Here is a 10000-nt window from a genome sequence, read left to right as displayed (position 1 = left end):
GGGGGACGTCTGTTTCATTTTGTAACCCACGAAGAACCAAAATGTATTTTCTCTTTGTGACAAAACAAGTGATAGTTGATTGGATGTAATTCGATCCGTGTCCGTTTAACTCGGTTTAACAAAACGAGTGTCAGTGATCACAATGCAGTTCAAGAGACGACCCCCCCCCCCCCACACACGAAATGACAAAGCAGCCTGTCCTGGAACGAGGACGAGGGCACTTCGTGGGGTTGAATAAATCCCGCGTGTTGTCGTCACGGGAATCGTGCTTGTTTTGGGCTGATTGCTGCACGGCTTCAATATCAAACCGGCGTCTTTTCAAACCCGATTATGGAAACGCTGCAATCATGACCGAGGAACCGAGAGCAGGCTGTAAACTCGTGTCAGGTGAGTTCAGAGGTTTGAAACATGCACGCTATGAAGACGATTACATATACAAATAAGACTTTCTCAACGTTTTCAGTATGCACGTATTATTGCAGTAAAAACATTCGCATCGATTTTCTGATTCTATCGATTTCTTATTAAGATCACATTAAGAACTCCCTATATATATATATATATATATATATATATATATATATATATATATATTATATATATATATATATATATATATATATATAATATATATATATATATAAACAAAACCTGACATTTAAACCGTAACAACTAAAAGTTTCAAACGTGACTGGTCTCTGTAACCCTAACCCCGGTTCTCTGTACCGGAGACCGCTCTCTGTTATTTTTTGATCGATCAATCGCACCGGCCTTTACTCTTTACCGCTTACCTCAGTTTAACGGCGTCGGTCGATCAAGTGCCAAACTGGGCATACTGGTATTGCTACAATCCCAACTAGGAGGCAGACAGACCAGCCTGTGCCCGCTCTCAGTGATGCAGTCGTTATGTGCAGCGCTGAATGCGTCTGTAAATCTCCAGAGCTGCGGTTTCCGGGCACCAGTGCGCTTGCATAGGGGTGTTTAAACCAAATTGCTCTTTATACCAGACAAATGTTTTGTTATTTTTTTATTTAATTTTTTTGTCAAACTTGCGAGTCGCAGTTTATAATGTAATAGCAAAAGGATTGAGGCTAAAACAACGCGGATTCTAAATGCGTGTTTATTACAGTAGATTTTATTATTATTATTATTATTATTATTATTATTATTATTATTATTATTATTATTATTATTATTATTAAATAGTATCTCTCTCTCCCCCCCTATGAGAGAGAGAGAGAGAGAGAGAGAGGGCACAGAGAGCAGAGAGGCGTCTGGTAAAGCATAGAGAAGCATTGTAAAGCACAGAGAGGTCTGGTAAAGCATAGAGAAGCATTGTAAAGCACAGAGAGGTCTGGTAAAGCATAGGGAAGCATTGTAAAGCACAGAGAGGTCTGGTAAAGCATAGGGAAGCATTGTAAAGCACAGAGAGGTCTGGTAAAGCATAGGGAAGCATTGTAAAGCACAGAGAGGTCTGGTAAAGCATAGGGAAGCATTGTAAAGCACAGAGAGGTCTGGTAAAGCATAGGGAAGCATTGTAAAGCACAGAGAGGTCTGGTAAAGCACAGAGGGTCTGGTAAAGCATAGGGAGGCATCTATAAAGCACAGAGAGGTCTGGTATATAGCATAGGGAATATATATAATATATATATCATTTAGTCGTATATATATTTTGTAACCTAATTTATAGGTACTTTTTTCTCACCCCCGCCCCCCCCTTCTCTCTTCCGTTAAAGGGGCGCGCTCTGTTCTTCCCCCGGTTTTCCGTTACACCCGCGGGGTCCCTGCCTCTCTAGATCATCGCGGGAGTCCCCTTCGCTTATACAGAGCCAGCCAGACCAGGGCGGAGTTTAACTTCTCTGTGCCTGTGTGTGTGTGTGTGTCTCTGTCAATGACCGCACGCGTGGGTCCTGCCTCTCTTTAGAATAGTCCGCGGGAAGTCACCTTCGTTCATACATGAAGACAGCCACGGACAGGGCGGAGGTTAACTTCTCTTGTCACATCACCGTGTGTGTGTGTTGGTGTGTGGTGTCTCAATGTGTGTGTGGGTCTGTGTTCTCAGGGAGTGTTGTGGGTGTATGGTATGTCAGTGTGTGCTGTGTGTGTGTCAGTGTGTGTGTGTGTGTGTGTCAGTGTGTGTTTGTATGTCAGTGTGTGTGTGTGTGTGTGTGTGTCTCTCAGTGTGTTGTGTGGTCTGTGTTGTCAGTGTGGGTGTGTGGGTTCTGTGTCTCAGGTGTTGTGTATGTTGTCCGTGTGTGTCATGTGTGTGTGTGTGTGTGGTTGTGTTTGTGTCTCAGTGTGTGTGTGGGGGTCTGTGTTCAGTGTGTGTTTTGGGTATGTATGTCAGTTGTGTGTGTGTGTGTGTGTGTGTGTCTCAGTGTGTGTGTGGGTCTGTGTCTCAGTGTGTGTATGTATGTCCATGTGTGTGTGTGTGTGTGTGTGTGTGTGTGTCTGTGTCTCAGTGTGTGTGTGTGGGTCTGTGTCTCAGTGTGTGTATGTATGTCAGTGTGTGTGTGTGTGTGTGTGTGTCACTGTGTGTGTGTGTGGGTCTGTGTCTCAGTGTGTGTATGTATGTCAGTGTGTGTGTGTGTATGTCAGTGTGTGTGTGTGTCTCAGTGTGTGTGTGTTTGTGTGTCTCAGTGTGTGTATTTATGTCTGTACAATGCTGTGTGTGGTGTGTGTGTGTGTGTGTGTGTGTGTGGTGTGTGTGTGTGTGTGTGGCAGTATGTGAGAGTTTTAGACACATAATAAATATCTAAAGCAATGTCCAGTACAGAGTGGGGCTGCTCATTGTTTGAATATATTATATCTTACATTCAAATAAAAAATAACAGCAAAGAATGTTTTGTTTGGTTTTTACACGGGTGATCTTTACAGGGTGTCTAGTTTTAATAGCTCGCATTACAATAAAACACATTTTAAAAAAAATACAACAAACTAACCATTTTTGTTCAGCTTGAATTTGGCAAAGTGTTTATGCTGTACAAGATGAATCCCACATATTAAATATGCAATAAATATATTCACATTAGTTTAATAATGTATAACTGTGTTAAACAAGTACTCTGGCATTGTTAGTGTGTGTGTGCGTGCGTGCGTGCGTGTGTGTGTGCGTGTGTGCGTGACGACTATATATATGTTCAATGTACACTGTTTCCAATCTGGGGCTGTGGCGTTTCTTGATATTATATGACCGCGTTAATATTAATATTAATAGCTGGGCGCTCTGCATTCTAAAGGAATATTTACTGCTTTGGCGCCACCAACAGCTGCAGCTTTTTAAATCCTTTCTTTCTCTTTCTCACGGTTTGTTCTTTTCACCCCCCCCACCCCCCCGGGTGCAGTATGATGTTTAATCCCAGCTGGGTGACTCCGTGCTGGGGTAGATGGCTCTAGTCCCTCCCCAGGGTGCAGTATGATGTTTAAGCCCCGCTGGGTGACTCTGTGCTGGGGTAGGTGGCTCTAGTCCCTCCCCAGGGTGCAGTTGAGGCTCCTGAACCCGGGCAGGGTGACTCTCCCCAGGGTGTAGATGTCGCGATCGCTGCCCTGGTTCATCCTCTTCACCAGGTTCTTCTCGTACAGCAGAGGGTGGTAGGCGCCCAGCGTGCAGGCGTCGTCGTGGAAACGCTGGTAGTAGTGGCAAAGCTCCGTTTTGCGCTTGGAGGGCAGGTACTCGTAAACATGCACCATGTCACACAGTGACATCATCAGGATCGTACCTGTGGGGGGGGGGGGGGGGGAAGGGGTTGTGGAGGTTGGGGGGAGGGGTTTCAACCACACAGTGACAGTCTAGCATGATCATAGGTGTACACCTGTGGGGGGGGGGGGAGGGGTTTGTGAGGTTTGGTACGATGCAGAAATATGACTGCACAACACAGGAGGTGCCGTACAGTGAACTGCAGTTCAGTGCATTACAGTACACAGCTCTGTAGCACAGTATAGAGCTCTATAGCACAGTACACAGCTCTATAGCACAGTATAGAGCTCTATAGCACAGTACAGTACAGTGAAGAACCCTATAGCACAGTATCGTATTGCACTGCACACTCAGTCTATATTACTGCAGAACGCACCGAGCATTCCAGAGGAGGGCGGGTTCCTCTGGATGGACTCTTCCATGTTGTCCTGGATTTGCTCCCACAGCTGCCACTCAAAGCGAGGGTGCAGGATGTAGAAGGGCTGGGCAGGGTGCTGGAGGCGGTACTGCACATACTGCTGGAAGATGGGGTAATCTGTGCGATTATACCACTGCAGAGACAGAGGGGTGGAGGCGGACGGCTGCGGATGCAGAAGAGTGGTTATCGAGATGAGGGGGAGAGGGGAGAGAGGAGGGAGAGAGGGAGAGGGGAGAGGGGAGGAGAGGAGAGGATGGGGAGAGGGGAGAGAGGGAGGGAGAGGGAGAGAGAGAGGGAGAGGGAGAGAGAGGGAGGACACCCCCGCCACCAGAGGACGACGAAGGGGACCTGGCAGTTGCACGGGGGGAGGGGAAGAAGAGAGAGGGGAAAAGAGAGAGGGAGAAAAAGAATGAGGGAGGAAAGGAGGGAGGAGAAGCGAGGGAGGATAGGAACAATGAGGGGGAGAGCGGGGGAGGAAAGAGGAGAAAAGAGGAGGAGAGAGAGAGATAGAGAGGCTGGAGAATGAGGGGGAGAGAGGCTGAAAGTCTCAATGCTGCTGTAGGTTTAGACCTCTGTCTCCCTCTATGGACGCTCGTGGCGTGGCATCAGGTTTGTACACTAGCCAATCGTCATTGAAATTCAAGGGCTAAAGACGATCAATGGAGCTTAAAAATCAATCAATGAGCAGACAATCAGTGGGCTGCAATTTAGGGGTACAGAGGGGTTTAGGGGTTACAGCTGTCTCTTTCAGGGGCACAGAGGAGGTATGGGGGGGGTTTGAAGGCTGGGTTTCAGGGGTGCAGGATGATGGGGGTACAGGCTCTCACCTCTCGGAGGTCGGCTGAGTAGGGTGCTGGGTCCCAGGCCACCAGCAGCCCAGTGCTGTACAAGGAGCTACTCAGGAACTTGTGGTCCTTTGTCGCCATCACCTGGAGAAAGAGAGAAGAGCTAGCTACTGGAACCTGGCAGGCTTGTGATACAGCATCGAAACACACCGCTCAGGGCTTGGATTAACAGAAATCGGAAACCCACCCAACAGTCTCACGGATAGGGGTCCTAGGGGGTACCCCGGTGTACGAAAAAACCCCCCCCCCCCACGTCACCCCCGTACCCTGTCTCAAGGAAACAGGGAAAGGAGAAAAGGATGAGGGAGGAAGAGGAGAAACAGGGGGACGAGAAGAGGGGAAAGTTGACTTGAGAGTTCGAAAGGAAGTGGTTTTCAACAACACTGGGGTGTAGGAAACGGCAAGGCTTGGTGTTAACCCTGCATGGGCGAAGAGACTACATGAAGAAAGAGAGAGAGGAGAAACTGAGGGAGGAGAAGGGGGGAGTTGAGGAGGGAGAGAAAGGAGAAGAAGAGGGAAGGGAGGGAAGGAGAGGAGGAGCTCTGTGGATATAACACAGGCGAACGAGCGGGGAAAAAAGGGAAAAGGAGAGAGGGTAGAGGAGAATTCCCTCCTTAGCCAGATCTGCTCATTCCTCTCTCAGAGGAGGATACATAAATTATCTCTCCATACACTTCTTCATCCTCCTCCACTTTCTCATCCACTAATCTCTCTCACCTTCTCACTCTTCTCCCTTATCCAAATCCTCCACTCTCCTCCTCTACACTCGCAAAGACCCCCCATCTCCTCTTATCTCCTCCCCTCTCCTCTCCTCTTTGGATGGAGGGGGGGAGGGGAGGAGGAGAGGAGAATAGAGGAAGCGGAGGGGAGGGGTACCTAGGAGACCCCTCCCTCTCCTCTCCTCTTAGAGCCGACTGCTCTTCTCTCTCCCCCCCCCCCCCCGCCCCCCTCCCGCCCCCCCCCCCCCCCACACCCTAACCCAGGAACGGGCTCGCGCCCCCCCTCACCGATCTCCTTGCCCAGCGCGGCTCTGTGCAGGGACCCTGCAGAGGTCACCACTGCGCAGGAGTTCAGGGCTCCCAAGTGTGTGGAGAGGCTGTGTGGGGGGAGCTGGTCTCTCCAGGCCAGGCTGCTGAAGGGCTGCATGTCTCTGGTCAGGGTGTCCGGCTGCACTCGGGCCTTCAACTGGCAGAGGAGCTCTGGCCCGGTCAGCCTGCGGCCGCGGCGAGGCTCATAATTAACGCTGTACTTGTTCATTGCCTGCAGGGGGCAGAGGGTGGGGGGGGTTTAGTGTTACAGGGCATGGACATGTTTTCTATAAACTCTTCACTAGACCTCTCTGTGCTTTACAATGCTTCCCTATGCTTTACCAGACCTCTCTGTGCTTTACAAAGCTTCCCTATGCTTTCCCATCCCTCTCTGTGCTTTACAATGCTTCCCTATGCTTTACCAGACCTCTCTGTGCTTTACAATGCTTCCCTATGCTTTACCACACCTCTCTGTGCTTTACAATGCTTCCCTATGCTTTACCAGACCTCTCTGTGCTTTACAATGCTTCCCTATGCTTTACCAGACCTCTCTGTGCTTTACAATGCTTCCCTATGCTTTACCAGACCTCTCTGTGCTTTACAATGCTTCCCTATGCTTTACCAGACCTCTCTGTGCTTTACAAAGCTTCCTTATGCTTTACCAGACCTCTCTGTGCTTTACAATGCTTCCCTATGCTTTACCAGACCTCTCTGTGCTTTACAAAGCTTCCCTATGCTTTACCACACCTCTCTGTGCTTTATTACACTCATCTATGCTTTAACTGTGTAAAACTCTCTCTCTCTCTCTCTCTCTCTCAGTACCTGGTAATTATGCACCACTTTCCTCAGTCTCTTGCTCAGCATTGCTGTCGACATGTTCTCGTTCCACACCGCCCCCTGGCTGGACTGGACTCCGAAAAAATCCTCCCTGCTCCGTTCTCCCCAGCCCCACAGCCTGTCCCAAAGCCTCCGGAACAACCCCCGGCTCTGCCCGGCTCTGGTACCGGCACCAGAACCTCCAGCGCCGGGGATAGGCGGCGAGCGGCTGGGCTTCAACACCTCGGATCCTCTGCCGGCTTTCCTCTGCCTCTCTGCTTTGCCGCTGCCGTTAACACCGGCCGCGGTGAGGTTCAGGGTGAAGCCTGCCAGCCCCGGGGGTATCGCTAGTGCTTGCTTGCCCGGTCGAGCCTCCCGGAGGACCTTCTCCACCCCGTGCCGGCGGCCCCCGCGCTGCGAGCCCGACAGGAGGGACTTGCGGGCGGCTTGCTGTCCGAAGATGACGGCCGTGGCAGCGGCGCTGTTCTCGGCGCAGAACACGTAGAGCAACCCGAGGCTGAAGAAGAGGACGATCATACAGAGGCAACCGCGACGCGCACGCCGGCGCATAAACCACACGGGGGTGCGGCGGTCCATCGCACCCGCGGACCTGCAAACAGCGGGGCACCAACTACAGTTACATACCAGAGCGGAGTCAAGGGGCTCTAGTGTCTTCACGCAGTTTTACGCAGACTACAACATCAAACAGTAGCACAGTAAAAGAAGAAGAAGAAGAAGAAGAAGAAGAATTCATACAGACCCCCAGATTCAGGATGGGGAACCGAAAGGAGACAGAGACAATCTGTTATACCGAGGACATCTGTAGACATCTGTGATAGATATATTATATTATATATATATATATATATATATATATATAGCTATATAATACATATCGAGATGGCTCGGGTTACGTATATATAGCGCAGATCGTATCTGATCTGATCTCAGACAGACAGATAGACAGATAGATAGATAGATAGATAGATAGATGCATTTAAATATATTTTTAAAGCAAGTTGTTATATCTTACATATAGGTTATGATATTAGATATTATATTATGTTGTATTATTATAGTATAATGTTTTGAAACAGACACTGGAGGTGTGTTTAGAGGCTTGTGATGTCATGGCAACCACACATGCACTCGTGTCTCGATGTCATTCACTCAATGTCATTCAGCCTTCTTGCAAAGCGCTGAACTAGCGCCTCGTTTACTTTATCATTTCTTATATTTGATTATTATTATTTTTTTATTATTATTATTTTATTATTATTATTATTATTATTATTATTATCTGGCACGAAATGATCCGGAGGTGGACATATGAGAGGAGACCCGGGGTGGCGGTGAGAGAGAGAGGAGAGAGAGAGAGAGAGAGAGAGGAGAGAGAGAGAGAGAGAGAGAGAGAGAGAGAGAGAGAGGGAGCGAGAGAAGAGCAGAGGAGAGCTAAGAAACTTTGCTCACGTTTGAAACAATTAACAAACACCGACGTTTAATTTTGTCGGCTGCTCTCGTGTAAAGGACAGCCGCTGAGGTTCATTGAGTTCACAGTTAATCTAAATGATCTGTATCCCTGTACCGCAGATCGATACGCTGGAATAGCATGCCGGGCATTGCACATTGTATCGGATTTCAGGACGAGTTTGATAAAAACAAATCATTCAAATCTTCTAGATAAAACAACATTTCATTCAGAGTCTTCTGCAATGTTTTATTAGTAGCTCAGTGCTGGGGGGGGGGGTCCATAATTAATATGGGGGGGGGGGGGGGGGGTCATGGGGTCCTGGCATCGACTCCGTCCGCGGCTTGGTGGCACAGGAGCGTGTTTTTCTCATTGTCGAGAGCCTTGGGGCTCGTCTCACCTGGAGCGGAATGAATTCATGGTTAATTCAGGGCTCCGTGTTCCGGGTCTTCAACCTTGCACACTCACACGATTCGCGGTCCCGCAGGCACGCCAGCAGGGGTTGACAACTGTTAGGGCGGGGTTAAGCCTATCCATAGATTATACGTATATATATAGCTAGTTCCGTACAGGTAGCTAATTCAGATATATATATAATATTATATATATATATATATATATATATATATAGTAGATTATATATATATCGTTGGTGTGGATGTGTGTGTGTGTGTGGTGTGTGTGTGTGTGGGTATCATCGTGATATATAGTATATCTACATTGTACAATGCATAACACGTATACACACGGGTAATCACAATCATCCACGTCTCACCACCTCTCCCCTGGTCCATACTCTCCCCTGTCCCTCTCAATCCGTAGAGAGAGGAGGGACATAGGGGGTAACCTCGGGAGTTCGGGGAGCCTGGAGCTGCTGATGCTCAAGCTGGAGTCGTTTCGGGACCATTCGACCCACCGCCCCCGCAGCAAAGCACCCCCCGGTTTTGTCGTGCGTGGGCCAAAAACAGCTTGTTAGCAGGGGGTGGAGCGCAGTGTTGTGCCGCTGTCGCCGGGCACACGGTTCTACGGCGGCTAGCATGATGCGGCCGAGGGGGCTGCACGAGGAACCGTCGGGGGTCTAAACACTCTCGCACCATACATGTAGGAGTACAGGCTGAAGGACAAAGCTACCTCTTCATCTCGGTCTCTCTCTCTCATAGATGACTCTCTCTCTCTCCTCTCTGTCTCTCTCTCTCCCTCTCAACTCTCTCCCTCTCTCTCTCTCTCTCTTCTCCTCTTCCCTCTCACTCTCTCATCTCTCTCTCGATCTCTCTCTCCTCTCTTCTCCTCCTCTCCTCTCCTTCTCTCTCTCTCTCTCATTCCTCTGTCTCTCTCTCTCTCTCTCTCTCTCTCTCTCTCTCTCTCTCTCTCTCCTCTCTCTCTGCAGGAGAGAAGCGAGTGCAGGAAGGATCCCGCAATGAGTTAGCCGTCCGCAAGGAGGAGAGAGAGGGTCCACCATCTTTCAGGCGTTAACGTCGGCAGCGGTACTCGAAGAACTCCTTGGCCAGAGTCCGGGTGGACACCATTGTGAACACACAGCACTGAGACACACACACGTGACACTGAGGACACACACACTTCCCCCACTGCAGACACACACAACACACACACACACACACACACACAGGGGAGCGAGGAGAATCTGTTCCTCTCGTTACTGTGTTTCCTGTTCTCTGCTCCTATGGGCTCGGTTCAGCACTGAGGAGCTCCAGGATCCCGCAGCGCGCT

At 49.2% G+C, this 10000-nt stretch overlaps 2 protein-coding genes across 3 annotated transcripts in view; both read right to left on the bottom strand.

Annotated features, from left to right (window-relative positions):
* LOC121306555 (lysophosphatidic acid receptor 6) overlaps positions 1-1113 on the bottom strand; it is a 3963-nt gene extending 2850 nt beyond the window's left edge. The window contains exon 1 of one of the 2 annotated variants that reach the window (XM_041238343.1): positions 792-1113. The gene's annotated coding sequence lies outside the window, so the exon portion shown is untranslated. Of the gene's footprint in view, positions 491-791 lie in introns of those variants that run through there. The other variant, XM_041238344.1, reaches the window with a different exon arrangement.
* A 1725-nt stretch (positions 1114-2838) lies between these two features.
* LOC121306614 (beta-galactoside alpha-2,6-sialyltransferase 1-like) lies at positions 2839-8750 on the bottom strand. The gene is made up of 6 exons (XM_041238428.1): positions 8673-8750; positions 6811-7414; positions 5932-6220; positions 4943-5067; positions 4074-4248; positions 2839-3719 (listed from the first exon to the last, which is right to left on the bottom strand). The coding sequence occupies exons 1-6, from the start codon at positions 8690-8692 to the stop codon at positions 3463-3465; spliced, it is 1470 nt and encodes a 489-aa protein (XP_041094362.1). The 5' UTR covers positions 8693-8750; the 3' UTR covers positions 2839-3462.
* Positions 8751-10000: the final 1250 nt, after the last annotated feature.

This window comes from Polyodon spathula, chromosome 48 (assembly GCF_017654505.1).
Source record: "Polyodon spathula isolate WHYD16114869_AA chromosome 48, ASM1765450v1, whole genome shotgun sequence".
In the NCBI taxonomy this organism is placed as follows: domain Eukaryota; kingdom Metazoa; phylum Chordata; class Actinopteri; order Acipenseriformes; family Polyodontidae; genus Polyodon; species Polyodon spathula.
The sequence above is the reverse complement of the archived record's forward strand: the minus strand, read 5'-3'. Positions and strand labels throughout refer to the sequence as shown.